At 35.4% G+C, this 16,437-nt stretch overlaps 2 protein-coding genes and 1 pseudogene across 8 annotated transcripts; all 3 read left to right on the plus strand.

Annotated features, from left to right (window-relative positions):
• Window positions 1–2,082: 2,082 nt before the first annotated feature.
• LOC18600336 (sugar transporter ERD6-like 15) lies at window positions 2,083–6,064 on the plus strand. 2 transcript variants are annotated; one of them, XM_088806974.1, is made up of 18 exons: window positions 2,085–2,484; window positions 2,573–2,635; window positions 3,164–3,253; window positions 3,342–3,401; window positions 3,662–3,727; window positions 3,823–3,888; window positions 3,965–4,040; window positions 4,126–4,190; window positions 4,260–4,352; window positions 4,439–4,519; window positions 4,604–4,688; window positions 4,780–4,823; window positions 4,917–4,979; window positions 5,065–5,124; window positions 5,218–5,271; window positions 5,358–5,414; window positions 5,535–5,649; window positions 5,741–6,064. In XM_088806974.1, the coding sequence occupies exons 1-18, from the start codon at window positions 2,293–2,295 to the stop codon at window positions 5,863–5,865; spliced, it is 1,455 nt and encodes a 484-aa protein (XP_088663100.1). In that variant the 5' UTR covers window positions 2,085–2,292; the 3' UTR covers window positions 5,866–6,064. The 2 variants fall into 2 exon arrangements, with proteins under 2 accessions (XP_088663101.1, XP_088663100.1); XM_088806975.1 differs by lacking the exon at window positions 4,439–4,519 and having other exon boundaries at window positions 2,083–2,484.
• A 133-nt stretch (window positions 6,065–6,197) lies between these two features.
• On the plus strand, window positions 6,198–10,078 carry LOC148763015 (sugar transporter ERD6-like 15). 5 transcript variants are annotated; one of them, XR_016026554.1, is made up of 15 exons: window positions 6,198–6,981; window positions 7,213–7,275; window positions 7,373–7,462; window positions 7,571–7,626; window positions 7,781–7,850; window positions 7,946–8,011; window positions 8,088–8,163; window positions 8,247–8,311; window positions 8,774–8,858; window positions 8,947–8,990; window positions 9,074–9,136; window positions 9,212–9,271; window positions 9,380–9,433; window positions 9,595–9,654; window positions 9,749–10,078. XR_016026554.1 is itself a non-coding variant. In XM_088806976.1 (13 exons), exons 1-12 carry the CDS (start codon window positions 6,829–6,831, stop codon window positions 9,269–9,271), a joined length of 891 nt encoding a protein of 296 aa, XP_088663102.1. In that variant the 5' UTR covers window positions 6,198–6,828; the 3' UTR covers window positions 9,595–10,078. The 5 variants fall into 5 exon arrangements, 1 of the variants encoding a protein (XP_088663102.1); XR_016026552.1 differs by having other exon boundaries at window positions 9,212–9,433; window positions 9,595–9,863; window positions 9,956–10,078; XR_016026553.1 differs by having other exon boundaries at window positions 9,595–10,078.
• Window positions 10,079–11,469: 1,391 nt separating this feature from the next.
• LOC18600338 (sugar transporter ERD6-like 5) lies at window positions 11,470–15,991 on the plus strand (annotated as a pseudogene). The gene is made up of 18 exons (XR_016026550.1): window positions 11,470–11,706; window positions 12,392–12,454; window positions 12,738–12,827; window positions 12,920–12,979; window positions 13,098–13,163; window positions 13,246–13,311; window positions 13,401–13,476; window positions 13,580–13,644; window positions 13,901–13,993; window positions 14,113–14,193; window positions 14,280–14,364; window positions 14,443–14,486; window positions 14,568–14,630; window positions 14,710–14,769; window positions 14,884–14,937; window positions 15,307–15,366; window positions 15,446–15,560; window positions 15,656–15,991. The product of XR_016026550.1 is annotated as a sugar transporter ERD6-like 5 (transcript).
• The last annotated feature ends 446 nt before the right edge of the window (window positions 15,992–16,437 follow it).

The raw sequence follows: 16,437 nt of genomic DNA on the forward strand, positions 1-16,437 counted from the left end.
CACCTTAAGTGCTTAGGATGGTCAACGGAAAGTCACCTTGTAGGATTTTTTTGCAAATTCAATTCTGATTTTTGTATGTGTTTCTTGAAATATTAGGCTACTATGAGGATTTTCTGATTTGCTACTTAAAAGTGAAATTGACAAAATCAGGTAAGTGATTGATATCTCTTCGGTGTTTTCACATCCTAAAAATTAGCCTTAATGTGGATTTGAATTTCATATATTATGTATAATATGTTATGTCATATAGTATGTAAAAATCGGGTTGAGCATGCAAAATATATATATATATATATATATATATATATTATTTTCAAATATTGAATTTTAGAATGTGAAATTTTTGTAAAATATGATTTCTAATTTTGAAATATATATATATATATATATATATATGATTTTTTTCTAATATATGCATACATGATTATCTTAGTGATTACATATGTAAATAGTTAATTTGAAATAAATATGCTTTTGATGTGTACGATATGTATTTTGTGAAACTGAATACTACCGTTTTGTGAATTTGGGTAATCTAAAAATATATGTTTATGTTTTGTCTCCTAGTATGGCTATGCTCTGACCCTGCCAATGAGGGTTAAATATTAGCCATGTCGACATGTATTTTGTGATTAGAGATTGATCTCATCATTTACAGAATAGTGGTATTTGTGATATCTGTTCAATGCAGTCAATGGTTGCTTTTGATAGATTTCTTACCTGTGCCATCGGGGTTAATTGTGAATTTATTTTTGACCTATGCCACAGGGGTTAAGTGTGGTCGTGGCATGTTACAGGAGACCACTAAGATTTAAAATATTGGTAAAATATGTTTGTTCAGTTATCTGCAAGTAAAAATTTTAAAGTATATGATTCTGAATAAGATTATCCAATTTTTTGTTTTGATATTTATACTAATGATATTTTGGCCTAAATGTTTTAAGCATGCTTAATTCAGCTGAAAGGATGTTAGTTACTTGTTGAGTAGTTTGGCTCACTCATTCCTTCAAAGTTTTTTTTTTTTTAGGTTGTGATTTGGTCAACTACGAGAAAATTTCGAGAAATAATGTTTAATCTAATAGCATTTAGATTATCTAAGTTTTATTTAAATATTATGAACATCGAACAATCTTAAATTAGTATTTAAAGTTTTTCTTGACATGTTAGCTTTATGGTTTTAGAGACTAAATTCCGAATATTGTCAATTTTTGATCTTTTTAAATTCTATCGACAGATATAGTTTATGAATCACTATATTCTTCAAGTATATTAATCTCCTTTAGTAATTGATATAAGATATATGTTTTGGAGCCTTGCATGTTTGTAGGATTATATCTTACAGGTATGCGGCGTCTGTCATGTCTCGGGTTTGGGACGTGACAATAGTGGTAAAAAGTTAAAGTCATTATATGATAATAGTTTGAAAGAATACTGCCTTAATCTTGAATGTTCCTTAAAATATAATAACTATTTTGATATTGATGGTTTAGATTTATTTTCAGAGTTAAAAATTTTAAAAGAAATTATACAGGAAGAAAACAGTCCAATTGATATACTTAATCATATAAGAAGACTCGATTTTTTTTCAAATGCTTTTATTACTTTTAGAATAATATTAACAATTTCAGTAAGAGTTATTTCAAAAAAAAGAAGTTTTTCAAAATTAAAATTAATAAAATCTTATTTAAGACAGATTAAATAGATTAACTATATTATTAATTGAAAAAGAAATATTAAAAAAATTTGATTATAAAAATTTAATTAAAAATTTTACATCTCAAAAAGTTAAAAAAATATTTAAATATTTTACTTTAAATTTTTAAACTTATTGAACCGTCTATGCATACATATGATAAAAACAATAAGTATCTAATTCCCATTAAATTAAGTAAGAAAATCCCTCGTGGTTTAATTTTATAATGTGCATGCAATGATTGACCGTCCGACACTGAAACTTTTTTGTGGATCCCAAACGATGTTCTGCCAATAATTTAATGATAGGAGACCCACCTTTTTGGAGCAGTTGGCCTGGCCATAGGCATAAATTATTTGTATCATATTAATAAATTATCAGTACGTGGAGCCCCTAAGAAAAAATCTGTCAAACAATTTTAGTCAATGTAAACAGAAACTTCTGTTTTGATTTAGAGAAACGAGCTATGGGGGCCAGAGGCATAAATTATTTGTATCATATTAACAAATTACCAGTAGGTGGAGTCCCTAAGAAAAAATCTGTCAAAAATTTTAGTCAATGTGAACAGAAACTTCTGTTGTGATTTAGAGAAACGAGCTATGGGGCAGCAAAGAAGAGAAGTAACTGAGTCTTTGCTTGTCAGACATGGACATGGAGACCTTGTTCACACTGAAGAAAATATTGGCGTTGTTGTTGGGGGTGGAGGGTCAGTGGCTGCTTCCAGTGTCACCACCATTCTTGCTCTTAGCACCTTTGTGGCAGCTTGCGTTTCCTTTGGTTTTGGATGTGCTGTAAGTGCTGCTTTCATTGAATGTTAACCAGTTAAAACTGTCCGTGACTCTCACAAGGCTGAACTTTTTTATTTGGTTTGCTTTGCAGATAGGATATTCATCACCTACTCAGTCCTCAATCATGGAAGATTTGGGACTTTCTATGGCAGACGTAACCACTAACCATATTTAGATTTTTGTCTGCTTTGCTGATGGGCAATTTTCATTGCTTGCCTGGACAAATGCTAAATACTAGAAGGGGTATTGATGTTAAGGCTTCAGAACCTGATTAGTGAAAGTTTTCATCAGGAAAAATTGTGAAACGTAGGCATTGCTGTTTAAAATTCTGAAAATAGAGAATCTGGTTCAGAGGCATCGTCTCCCTCCATGTTAGCGAGTAAAAAAGGCTACTGCAGAACTAAACAAGCCAATTGGCCCTCTGCTTAATTTATTGAAACTTTGGCATATGCATCTACTTTGTGTGAATCCTTGCTTCAATGTGGTTTTCCTCCCTTCTTTTCTGTAAATCTTGTGAACCTCATTAACAGTGGCATAGTTTCAACTCAAGAAGGCCTCTTTTGGTTACAGAGAGGATCTATGAAGCAACAAATTTACATGGAATGTTCTGCTTTGTGAATTTAATTGCAATTAGTAGTCCTTCAAGCGTTTCTGATTTCACAGTCAATACTCCGTTTTGCAGTTTTCACTTTTTGGTTCAATACTTAATATTGGAGCAATTCTAGGTGCAGTAATAAGTGGGAAGATTACAGATTTGCTTGGTCGCAAATTGGTAAGCTTTGCTAGGAATCTTTAAGCCAAACTGTTGAATATAAGTTGCTAGACTTCTACAAACTGTCTAACCCCATGTCTTGAATCAGACCATGTGGATTCTGAATATATTCTACATCAGCGGGTGGCTCGCCATAGCATTTACAAAGGTTTCAGCTCTTCTGCTCATTCTCTCATAAGGTTTCTTTCTTGACATGTTTGATTTACTTACCAAGACGGATCCAAACTTTCACTAGGCTACTGGAAATAGACTGTGTAACGTGATAGGCAAAGGTATCAGAAAAAGTTTGATTTTCTAAGCTGGAATAATCAGAGGATGTTCAATATTGTTTAAGCTGTTATTATCAGTTTTGTCATTTCTCGCTTCAAGTTCATGATTCACACAAAAATTATCATGTGTTTTCAAAAGGTTCCTTGGCTGCTGGACCTGGGAAGACTTTCACTGGGATTCACAAATGGAATTTCGGGTTATCTGGTAACTTTTGTGAAGTTTTTCTTTATACAATTTCAGCCATGTCTTCTTGAATGTCTGAAGATGGATAATAGTATTAACATTTCAATCCAAAATAGGTGCCCATCTACATTGCAGAGATAACACCCAAGAACCTCAGGGGAAGATTTACAGCCATAGTACCGGTAAACTTTACCATTAATCAAAAATAGGCTGCATGCACTTTCTGCCTCATGGTTCTTATCCTATTTATATCTGCAGTTGATGACTTGTTGGGGCATGTCATCCATGTATGTGGTCGGTTCCTTTGTCAGTTGGCGCACCTTGGCTCTAATAGGTAACCTCTATTTCCTCTCATGCACAGAAAATTGGTTGTGCAATCCGAAGGTTGTAACAGTTCTGGAATAATGTTTATATTACAGCCATCATTCCTAGTATACTCCAACTCCCACTCCTCTCCTTCATTCCAGAATCTCCTCGATGGCTGGTGAGTCCAATTTGAGATTCTGTTACTAATCTCCACTTTGGTCTTCAGATACTGAGAATATCTGTGCAGGCAAACGTTGGTCGTGACAAAGAGCTTGAATCTGCTCTGTTGTGCCTCAGGGGAGAGAAAGCTTATATTTCTGATGAAGCAACTGACATCAAAGTAAACCCCCCCCCGCCTTTTTTTTTTTTTTCAAAAATTACAGTTTATTTTATCTGTTGCTTATTTTCCATTGATGTGATAAATAGCATTATGTGGACTCTCTTAAAAGTATCTCAGAGGAAGGAATTTTAGATGTATTTCAGAAGAAGTATGTCCGACCCTTGCTTGTAAGACATGTAACTGGATTGAAATTCACCATTTGCTCTATCTGTGTTATTATTTCCATTGAGAATCTGTTGCATTCCTTGTAGATTGTAGCCGGCATGGTGGCTCTGTTGAGTTTGGGAGGAGTCAATGCATTTACATATTATTCTGGTGTTATCTTTGTCTCAGCTGGTAAATTACCGGTCTTAACAATCTTCATACAACTTTAAGAACACTTGTGAAAATTTAACTATACCAAGTTTTAGTTTATGACGATTGACAGGTATATCCAGCATGATTGGACTCATTGCATTGGCTGCTGCTCAGGTTTTCTGCACCTTTAAGTCAATTTGGGCAGCAAATTTCTGAGTAATTCATATCTCAGAAACTAACTCATGTTTTGCTTTTTCTTTTTTGCAGACATTACTTGGCTTTCTAGGTACAATCTTTATTGATAAATCTGGAAGGCGACCACTTCTACTGGTTAGAAAAAGGATATATATTTTCCAATGGTCTGTAAGTCAATTGCTTGGTTGAACAAAATGATGATTGTGGAATCTGTTTGCAGGTTGCTTTAGCTGGATTGTGCTTCAGCAGCTTCCTCACAGGGTTATCGTTCTTGTTAAAGGTTAGAAAAATGGTACCTTAATTAGCACCCCTTCGATGTTTTTTGTGCATTTCACCATGTCCTGACATCACAGTTACAATGACCAATGAGCAGGATTATAATTGGTGGGGTGAAGGTACTCCTATTTTGGCACTCATTGGCATATTGGTAATGCAGATTTGTTCCCTGTCATTTTACTTTTCTATCTTTTTTTTTTTACTTTTTACATTCTAAATGTTTGATTACGCTTTCAGATGTATAAGGGATCATTCGTAGTAGCCGTAGGGATACCATGGCTGTTAGTAGCAGAGGTCTGCAAACTGTTTTCTCCTTTGTTTACTCATTCATTCATCTCTTTTTCTGCAATATTCATCAAGAGTTTACAGAAGGAACTCATTATGCATATTCAACCATCTCGGGTTCTGTCACAGCTATTTCCAATAAATGTAAAAGGTTCAGCTGGAAGCATCTGTAATTTCATCAGTGGGATTACTGGTTGGGCTGTTGCATACTACTTTAACTTACTTACTAAATGGAGCTCAGCAGGTGCATGGGTGCCTTCTTTATCCACTGATTATCTTATATTTCTCAAGCTTTTTAACCTTAGACAATGACTGTTTTTGGGGCATTCTTTCAGGAACATTCTTTATATTTTCAGCCTTCTGCTGTGCAAATTTCATCCTAGCAGCAACAATGGTGCCGGAGACTAAAGGTCGAACACTGGAAGAAATACAAGCATCAATTACTCATTCTTCACAGTGAAGGATATTCTTGCAAGTTATTCCATATAATGTATATTCTAATAAGGGGAAACAATCTGTCAGAAAACTTGAGGCACCATCCCTTTTGTGGATCATAACTTTGTAGAAGATTATTCAATTTTCAGCCACAGGACACAATGGGGTAGGAATCCAAAATCTGAAAGTTGAAAATGCAATTAAATGAAAGAAATATCTGATCAGAGCAGGTGGCATTGAAGACTACTATGCAATCTGTCGCGTCATCTGCATGCCCTTGTCCAGATATTTTTTCCATTAGGATTTTGTCTCCAGAATTAAAAGGATACTGTGCTGAATCATCTCTTGTTTTTTTCTCCCTTAAGCTTGTTCTAAGCCAAAGGACAATAATCAATAGGGATTAGCTTCTTTATGGCACAGAAGAGATCCTGGAGGCTTAAGTCAAAGCAACTAATAAATAAATTTTAGAGAGAAAAGAAGGTAGGAGGGAGGGGGAGAAGAACATTTTAATAAGGATTTATACTCCTAATTTATGAGTAAACATTACAAAGTCATCAAAAACCCAATAAGAGTCCTTTTTATCTTTGACGCTGGACCACAATGGTCATGGAGCAGAACATCTTTTCCTTGGTTAAATTCCAGTCACAGGATGACTTGGGTTCGGCCCTGGTCCCATATTGGTACATCAGTGACTGAATAACTAGCCAACAAATACAGTCTGAATGTGCGCCATCACCATTCACCAGTCATTATCTGCTTTGGTCACATGGGGTTCATGAGCGATGTGCATGCTTATTTCCTCTACTCCCTCACTTAAGGAATCAAGTAGTTATAGTGCTTTATAGACCCAAAAATGTTCCTTTATTTTTTGTTTTAACTTTTTGTTTCGTGACATTATGGGTAGTTAGCCAAATGGGATACAAAGCAACCCAAATTTAATGTGAGTTCCTAATTATTCCCGTTCTTTTTTCTTCAAAGACAGGAATAGATGGGGGAAGAAGCGGCAACAGTGACACAATCTTTGCTTGGTAGACGAGGACATGGTGGTGGTGGTCAGCTGCAGACTGTTTCAAGTGTCACTACTACTCTTGTTCTTAGCACCTTTGTTGCAGCTTGCATTTCCTTTGGTTTTGGATGTGTTGTAAGTAGATTAATCACCATATTCTGTGGCAAGCAAAATGTACTTCTCAAACCTATTTTCCAGCTTCCATGCATCTCAATGTGAATTTTCCATGTGGTTGACAATCTATTCTACGAATTTGACCCAATTTTCTTGTTGAAATACCTAGATTATCTAATTAGCATCTGACTAATGAAAATCATTGCTTGAGCCTTCTGTTTACCCTTTCTTTTCTCATGAGTTCTTTCACAGATGGGATATTCATCACCTACTCAGTCTGCAATCATGGAGGACTTGGATCTCTCCATTGCAGAGGTAAGTATATTTGGTTGCGGATCATTCTTTTTTATTACCTATTTAGGGGTAAAGAGAAAAACTATTTTGAAGTTTTGACTTCTCTCTTGCTATGCAGTTTTCACTTTTTGGTTCAATGTTAAATATTGGATCAATTCTAGGTGCATTAGTAAGTGGGAGGACAACAGATCTCCTAGGTCGTAAATGTGTAAGCTTCTAAATTCTACATTACTACTGAGCTTACCAAACATCTCTAAGCCATTTGTTGAGTTTTAGTTACAAAATCCTGTCTAATTTCCTCAATGTCTTGAAACAGACAATGTGGGTTTTGAACTTATTCTACATTATGGGATGGTTCGCTATAGCATTTGCAAGGTTTTAGCTTTTCTGTCTTTAATTCTCTGCCAACTTTTCCTTTATGTCATGGACTCCGTTCCTTTGCCTAGAAGATTACATCTTGGAGTCTTAACTGAATTAGTGCCTGTGGTTTTCCATAATCCAATAATGTTGGATTTTCATGTGTTGGAAAGGTTCCGTGGTTGCTTGATGCAGGAAGACTATTACTGGGATTCAGAAATGGAATTGCTGGTTATTTGGTAACTCTTGCAAAGATTTCATCTCGAATTTGATACTATTAATCATATGTCATTTAATAATGGTATTCAACTATTCATATTTCAATCTCAAACAGGTACCTTTATATGTTGCAGAGATAACACCCAAGAATCTTAGGGGAAGATTTTCAGGTCTAGTACAGGTAAACCTTACACTCAATTAAATTCAGGTAGCCAATTACTTTCTGCATCATATTCTTACTGCAGCCGATTCCACAGACAATGGGTGTAATAGGCCTTTCAATGATGTATATTATTGGTCCTTTCTTCAGTTGGCGTATCTTGGCTCTGATAGGTAACTTCTGATACTTTTCCATGTAAACTGTATTAGTATTGCAATCTGAAGTTTGCTCAACTTTGGAATGGTTTCACATTTAGGTATTATTCCAAGTCCACTACAACTCCCACTTCTATTTTTCATTCCAGAGTCTCCTAGATGGCTGGTGAGTCTGATTTTAAGGTTCTTTTTGCAATTTTATTCGAGATGAAGTGCTTTACCAAAAACTAAATGAATTCAACTTTTGATTGCTTTGTCTTGTTACTTGTGAGACATTAAGCCAGAAACATTTTCAAAAATGTCTTAATTAAACATTAGTTTAGATACTGGCACTTGATACTGTTTTGCAAAACAATGCAACAAAAATTTAGTTTTGCTCCCTAACTCTGATCCCTCACTGCCATGGAATTCTCCGTAGATAACATGTTGCTTGGAGGAAATAAATAAGAATGGCTTTTTCAGGATTATACGGAATCCCTGAAATGTTTCTCATGGGGAGGAATTTTAGATTTATTTCAGCGAAAATATGCTCATCCCCTAATTGTAAGCCTTGTAAAGCAGTTTCGAATTTTCTAATTTCTCTCTGTAAGTCTTCTTTGATTCATGATTCTCCTCACACTGCACATAGATTGGAATAGGGCTGATGGCACTGCAACACTCAGGAGGGGCCAATGCATATGCATATTACTCTGGTGTTATTTTTGTCTCAGCAGGTAAATTATGTACCCTAACAATGTCTGTATCACATTAAAATGAAAAAAATTTCAGCATTTAAGTTATTGTAATTCCTTTTTCTGACAGGTTTATCAAAATATATCGGGCTTAGTACATTGGCTGTTGTCGAGGTGCTATGCTGTTTTAAGTTAGCTTTGGATGTGAAGTGCATATCTCAGAAACTGAAGATTCCTATATTCATACATGTTTACAGATATTAATGAGCCTTCTTGGTACCAGCTTGATCGATAAGTTTGGAAGACGATCACTTCTACTGGTCAGAAAACTGAGAACTTCTAAATTCGGATAATGTTTCTGGCTAAACAGTTAGCTGATATGTATTATGTGACAGGTTTCTTCATGTGGATTATGCTTCGGCAGCTTCCTCACTGGAATATCATTCCTTTTATAGGTTTCTTTATAGAAGTCAAAAAAAAAAAAAAAAAACCTACATTCTTTTATCCATTCCGTGTCCTTTGTGCATGTAACAATGTACTGAAACTTCAGTTACCACAAGCAGGACTATAACTGGTGGGGTGAGCGAACCCCTATTTTGGCACTCATTAGCATATGGGTAAGTTGTATACTTTTGGCATTGCAAATTAGGAGATAAATAAAAACCAGTAAACTACTGCCCTTCTTTTTCTCTCTGGTTCAATTAGTTAGTCTGTACTTATAAGCTTCATATGCAAGAGATTGAGAGATAAATACTTAACTATTTGATTCTGCTTTCAGCTTTATATGGGGTCATACCAAGTAGGAATGGAAGGAATTCCATGGATTATAGTGGCAGAGGTTAATTTCCTATCACCTGTTTCAGAAATTCCCCCACAATCTAACATAAATATGTTTTACTGCACAATTCAACAGTGAAAGACATTGTTTTCAGATATTTCCCATAAACATAAAAGGTGCAGCTGGAAGCATTTCCAGTTTGATTGGGAATTTGTTTTCTTGGATTGTTTCATACAACTTTAACTTCTTATTTCAATGGAGCTCAGCAGGTAAGTTCAGTCTCTCCCCACCACTTTGTCAATGGTAACATTCTTTAGCTTTTGATCTAAGAAATGACTTCTCCAACTGCAATATGTTCTAGGCACATTCTTCATATTTTCAGCTATTTGTGGTCTGAATGCCATATTTGCCGCGACAATGGTACCGGAGACTAAGGGAAGAACACTAGAAGAAATACAAGCATCACTTACTAGCATATGAAGAAGTGTGTCAACAATGTATATGAATACTGGCACTTTGAATAAATTGCTTTAGTTATCACCTTAACAAAGGGTGTTTTTGTTATTATTTTATTATTATCAATTTTTTGTCCAAACTTATCATTTTTTTATATTTTACTTTTCATCTATTTACTCTCTAATTTTTATAAAAATTATTATAAAATAATATTTTCCTTTGCATTTCAACTCTTTTCTGAAACCCTTCTTCTCCAATGTAATGAAAGTGTGGGTACTGAAAAGTAGAGATGTTCCCATATCTCATGCATGAACCCCACAGTTTGGTAAACTGGGCCCATCATTTATTAATTAATTGACAGTCCACTTTATATTAATGGTCTAAAGGTAACCACGTTTCAACTTTTGTCTTATTCAAATAGGACAAGGAAGAAATCCAAATGTCCTTTCATTTGAGACATTATCTAATCGTGGATATTTTTATGTTTCCAATTAATACATCAATGTATTTAAGTTTTCATCAGGTTTGTAATTAAATTTGTGGGATTGCTGATTGATCCCAAGCTCTAAAAATCTGAAACAGTAGCGGGCAAGAGGAAGAAGCAGGTAAAAATAGTTGGTTTTGGTTACCAAGAATCTCGAGTTATCATTTTAGTCACAAGGGGCCATGCAATGATCTGGAACCGGAAAGGGAATGCTGATAAAACAAGTGGATAAGATTTAATGGTAGATATACAAAAAAGAAAGGCTCATGGGCCATGCCCCTTTGCTCTCCTTTCAAGACATGTTCCCATCAGCAAATACAAAGAACATTAGTACTTGATCCTCCTATATGAACAATTAAGAACAGTGCTGATGGAAAATTCTTTTACTGTTAGTGATTCATTGTCAGATTAGACACAGGCCATTAGATCATTAAAAAGGTTGATTTGTTACTGAAACATTTGATTTTTACCAGGAAATCTGAAACAGGATCATGCAAAATCCATACAAATCAGTGAAGAGAGACCCAAGATGAACTCTAGATTCCTAGTATCTTAGAAACAAATGGGAAGTCGTTTTGCATCGTTCTCCTTTCCATTTGCAAAAGGGCAGCTTTGGCTTCTAAGATATGAGCATTACAGGGTGGGAGGGGCAATCAAGATTGAAAGATTGCTGAAGGGTTATCATGTTCTTGACTTTTCCATGCTAATATAATACTGAAATCCTTACACTTGATCGATAAGCAATTGCGGTCAATCTCGTCGGAACTGGCAAAATTGTCCAATACAATTATTTAAAAAAAAAAGGGAAAGAAAATGGTAGCCGCAGAGAACTTGCTACGTGGAACTTGCAGATAGGACTATTCAATAAACAACTACATTAATTTCTGCATGAGAAAACAACACGTTTTTTCTTAAAGAATTACTATAAAATCATTGTCTCTTGCTGTCTAGATTTCTCTCTCAACTTTTTGCCCTCTTTCTTCATTCTGCTTTCCAAGGGGACAATAGATATGGAGGGAGAAGGCATAGAGGGGGGATCAGCAACTGAACCTTTGATAGTCAGTAGCTGCAATGGTGATGGTGTACCCTCAAGAAAGTCCAGTGCTATAACAGTGTCTCTTGTTCTTGGCATCACTGTTGCAGCCTGTGCTTCTAGTAATTGTGGGTACTCTGTAAGTATCCAATGGAGTGATCCAAATATGATTCATCTCCCTCTCTCTCTCTCTCTCTCTCTCTCTCTCTCTCTCTCTTCTCTATCTGCTTATGCTTTTGGCTTGTAACATCAGGAATCTTCTTCTGTTTATGTATCTTGGATTCTGGTTTTGCTAGGACCACAGCTCTGGCCAAAACTAGATGCATTGATCTTTTCCTAGTTTTTAATGCCTTGTCTTGACTGTAGCAGTTTGATCTCTTCGTCTGATAGATTTGAACTCTAGGTTGTACTTTATGCAGACAATGTAAAACAATTTTTTTTTCAGATCTTTCCAGGACAAACATGAATAAATTTGTACTTAGTGGCCACTTCAAATTCTCCTATTCTTTTACTAATTCCTAGCATATTATTAGCTGTATGATTAGGATTACTGTGTTGTTCTGGTTTTTGCATCTTGGAACCAATTGCTTTTGTGATTATAGCCGTTTATTTTTACTGCAATAATCACTCGGCCACAAGAGGATAAAATTTCCAAGCCACATTTTCTTGTTAGAACCGTCTGAGGAAAGCAAGAGCGAAACCAGACTTTAGTTTGGTTGAATAGTTGGATCCTAGAGTTAACATCCATGATTCTTTTCTCTCTATCATTGAGGCATTAATGATCGTACTCATGATTATACTTATTTTACATGATTGCTTTGCAGGGTGGATATTCATCACCTGCGGAGTCTGGAATCATAGATGAGCTAGGTCTCTCTGTGGCAGAGGTGCCAGGCTAAAAAACATTAAGACATAATTAACTTGATGTTAATGTCAGAAAGGAGTTTCAACTTGCAGAGTTTTTCCCTTCCCCCAAACAGTTGTTGTGTAGCTCACCACATTTTCGTGGGGATCATTGCGGAATCATAGATGATATTTGAAAAAGTGCCTTTATATGGTCAAAGAAGAATGCACTGCACTGTTTTGGGATGTGCTTAAAGCCAGTTTTTCTGAGTTTTTTTTGTTTACCTGACCCTCACTTTCCCTCTTTTTTCTCCATCACTTGTGCAGTATTCAGTTTTTGGTTCAATATTGACAATCGGAGGAATGGCAGGAGCAATAGCTAGTGGAAGAATATCAGATTTCTTTGGTCATAAAATTGTGAGTTTTCTGAATACATGAGCATCTATTCTACATCATTAAAGCTTTATCAAGTTTTCAGCTAGTGATTTTTGGTTGCTCTCATGAGGCAGACCTTCTGGATATTGAATATATTCTAAATCATGGGATGGCTAGCTATAGCGTTTTCCAAGGTCTTGTATCCTCACCTTTCCTCTTACTCCATTCTCTACAAGCTTTCTTTTAACTAGTTATAACATTATTGGCTTGTTCTCACATCATAATCCTGAATGTTGCAATGATTTTTGACAGGAAGCTTGGTCACTGTATCTTGGAAGGCTTTCACTGGGATTTGGAACTGCAGTATTTAATTATGTGGTAATTGCTGTAAGACTTCATCTATCTACTAGATGCAGTTCACCATGTGATCGATAACGATGTCTTATTTAATGCCAAGTAGGGACCTGTTTATGTAGCAGACATAACTCCTAAGAATCTTAGGGGAGGATTTTCATCACTAGTTCAGGTAAATTTGAGCATTATAGGTATTGGACTTTTGTAAATTCTGGACTAAAAGGGTCTATGATTTGGTTTCCATTTTTACTTAATCTACAGGCAATCACAATTTGTAGCATTTCGGTTGCATATTTTGTTGGTTCTATTACCTATTGGCGCACCTTGGCTCTGATAGGTAGCATCTTTCAGTCTTTTCTTTCCATGCTGCTTTGCTGCATTGTAGATTTACAACACACAAGGAATGCATTAATGATTTTCCGACCATTGCAATTTTGCAGGTGTCATTCCTTGTCTAATACCGGTCCTATGTTTGTTCTTTGTTCCGGAATCTCCTAGATGGCTGGTGAGTAGAATCTTCAGTTCCATGAGTTCTATCAGAATTGTGTTTGCTTTATTTTTTTCTGTCTTGAAATCTCACCTTAGTCTGAATCCTTTGAATCCTGTCTATTTTGATTGCTGCATAATCATATGGCCTGGTTCTGATCTTTTTCCGGTCATAGAAACAATACACAGTTAAAACAGTTGGTGTTGGCTTAACGAAATAGAAATGCCAACAGAATACACCTAGAGTACTCAATTATGGATGTGCATTCCCGCAGGCTAAGAATGGTCGAGACAATGAGTTCAAAACTTCTCTGCAGTGCCTTAGAGGAATGAGTGCTGATATTTCTCAAGAAGCAGCAGAAATCCAAGTAAATTTTGAATATAATATCCTTTAAAGAGTAGTCATTCCTTGGACTAAATCTGGAAGCCTGAACTTTTTTGACCTTCAACTAAGAGTGCAATTTTGATCTGTTAAAAAATCTTGCAGGATTATACCCAAAACTTGCAACGCTGCTCTGAAGATAAAATTCTGGATGTGTTCAGTTCAAAAGATGCTCATTCAGTTATTGTGAGTCACATTCGTTGATTCATAGTTTCTCTCTTGCCTGTAAATGACATGCTTGATCCAAAGATATAATGAGATTTTCGCCACAGGTAGGAGTTGGCTTGATGCTACTACAACAACTTGGAGGATACAAAGGATTTGCATATTATGCTAACAGCATTTTTTATTTAGCTGGTAAATTATAGTAAAAAAAATGCTCCAAATAACTTAAAAACTGCATGGTTGTGAAGGGACTGACAATTTGTTCGACAGGGTTTCCAAGCACTATAGGAATTATAGCAGTAGCTGTAACTCAGGTGTCAATCTATTTGAATGGTAATATTAATTCAGAATTCATCATGGGGTGCTTCTCTGATACTGTACATATCCTTATGCAGATTGTCATGAACATTCTCGGTATACTTTTAATTGATTCATCTGGGAGACGGCCTCTTCTAATGGTTAGAACATAGAATAATCAAATGACCTTTATCTCAACTAAATTGAGAAACTAGTACTGAAATCCAAATATTTTTGCAGGTTTCTGTTGTTGGAACATTCTTTGGGTGCTTCCTTACAGGAGTGTCATTCCTCTTGCAGGTTTCTCGAAAACAAAACATAAAATTTTAACTGCACCATCAAGAAATTTTCTTTTCCACATCTTAATTTCCCTTTATCTTCTATTTCCTGAAAGATATGAAATGTCATGAGCAGGATCTTCATTCGTTGGAGAAAATCACTCCATTTATAGCGCTTATTGGCATCCTGGTAATTCAAATTACACTAACACTCTCTGTGTTCGTTTCCTCAAAAATGTTTTACTGTTGATTACATCTGTATCGAACATTTTCGTCCATTTTCTTCTTATTTAACAATTGAGAAACAAATCAGATGCTTTTAACTCTAGCATGAAAATTGTTGTGAAAAATTCAACGAAAAACTATCTTGTGTCTCCTTTTCTGATAGTAGTACAGAATTTGTGTCAGGATCATACTGGTTCAGGTTCTTTCATGCACTGTAGATCAATAAAGTTCCAATCCAAATTGCCCATGACTTCCATATTTATTTATTTGTCACATTTTGAGCTGAGGTTTATTATCTGATATATAAGCTTTATTTGTATATTTCTGCATTCAGACGTACATGGGATTTTATTCATTAGGCATGTCTGGAATTCCATGAATTATAATGTCAGAGGTTAGTCGACAACTTCTGTCTTGATTTCTTCATTCATTTAGCGCATAGCTAATAGCAACAAATGGGTTTTTTTCCCCAGATATTTCCTGTTAATATAAAGGGCTCAGCTGGAAGCCTTTGCAACCTGGTGAACTGGTTTTGTTCTTGGGTTGTTTCTTATACATTCAACTTCTTACTCGAATGGAGCTCTGCTGGTGATCCCTAATGCCTTTCTTTCCCTCATTCTTCTCTCTGTCACTCCTTCCACTGGTGTTATCATACTAAACTACTTATCATTACACTATTCCAGGAACATTCTTCATATTTTCAGGCATTTCTGGGCTAGCCATCATATTCATTTTAAAGCTGGTGCCAGAGACCAAGGGACGAACACTAGAAGAAATTCAAGCATCAATGACTCGCGGTGCACGATAAGAAATACAGGCATACTGACAAATACAATCATGGTGGGGGATTCAACTGCATTGATCAAGACATATTCCAGCATTGATATATTCTTTAGGCTCAGCAGGATGCTTGCTTTTGACCTTGTTTTAGTTTGCATTGGCCTTTAAGGTTTTTCCCATGAGTACATCAAATGAAGTTAAGATCATGAAGTAATATCAAACTTCATCTTTCAAGCCAATCTGCCTAGTTTTCAGGCTTGGCAAAAAACATGGTAAAAGCTTGATGGACAGCAAGCCAGGCCTGGACCTGAAAATCAGACCGGGAAAAGCTAAAGATTAGTCAACGACTCACAACTTTCATGCAGCTTAACTGACCACTTTTAGAAAATGGAAAATACAGTTGAAATCTAACTTTGTCACGAATAACTGCCCAAATAATGTCTATTAGAATATGAAACAAGAAAATCAAGAAATTGACTTCGAGTAACAATGTCACTTTCAGTAAGGTTTTATTCGTTCCATTTGTAATATGTAAAAGAATTATTGATATATAAATTTAAAAATATAATGAAATTCAGTAATTGATGGTATTTTATATTGATAAAATTAATCTATTGAGCATTCATCAGAATATGATAAAATTATTAAATTTATATAACGTTTTTTTTTTGTAATAAAACGATAT

The sequence above is a fragment of the Theobroma cacao genome, chromosome 5, assembly GCF_053813885.1.
Source record: "Theobroma cacao isolate CCN51 chromosome 5, ASM5381388v1, whole genome shotgun sequence".
NCBI classification, from domain to species: Eukaryota; Viridiplantae; Streptophyta; class Magnoliopsida; order Malvales; family Malvaceae; genus Theobroma; species Theobroma cacao.

Excerpts from the sequence above, each read along its gene's own strand:
- LOC18600336 (XM_088806974.1), top strand. The coding sequence starts at position 2,293 with ATGGGGCAGCAAAGAAGAGAAGTAACTGAGTCTTTGCTTGTCAGACAT. Across the intron at positions 2,485-2,572 it reads CCTTTGGTTTTGGATGTGCT|ATAGGATATTCATCACCTAC; the intron begins GTAAGTGCTGCT and ends TTTGCTTTGCAG. Across the intron at positions 3,254-3,341 it reads ATTTGCTTGGTCGCAAATTG|ACCATGTGGATTCTGAATAT; the intron begins GTAAGCTTTGCT and ends GTCTTGAATCAG.
- LOC148763015 (XM_088806976.1), top strand. The coding sequence starts at position 6,829 with ATGGGGGAAGAAGCGGCAACAGTGACACAATCTTTGCTTGGTAGACGA. Across the intron at positions 7,463-7,570 it reads ATCTCCTAGGTCGTAAATGT|ACAATGTGGGTTTTGAACTT; the intron begins GTAAGCTTCTAA and ends GTCTTGAAACAG. Across the intron at positions 8,859-8,946 it reads TGTTATTTTTGTCTCAGCAG|GTTTATCAAAATATATCGGG; the intron begins GTAAATTATGTA and ends TTTTTCTGACAG.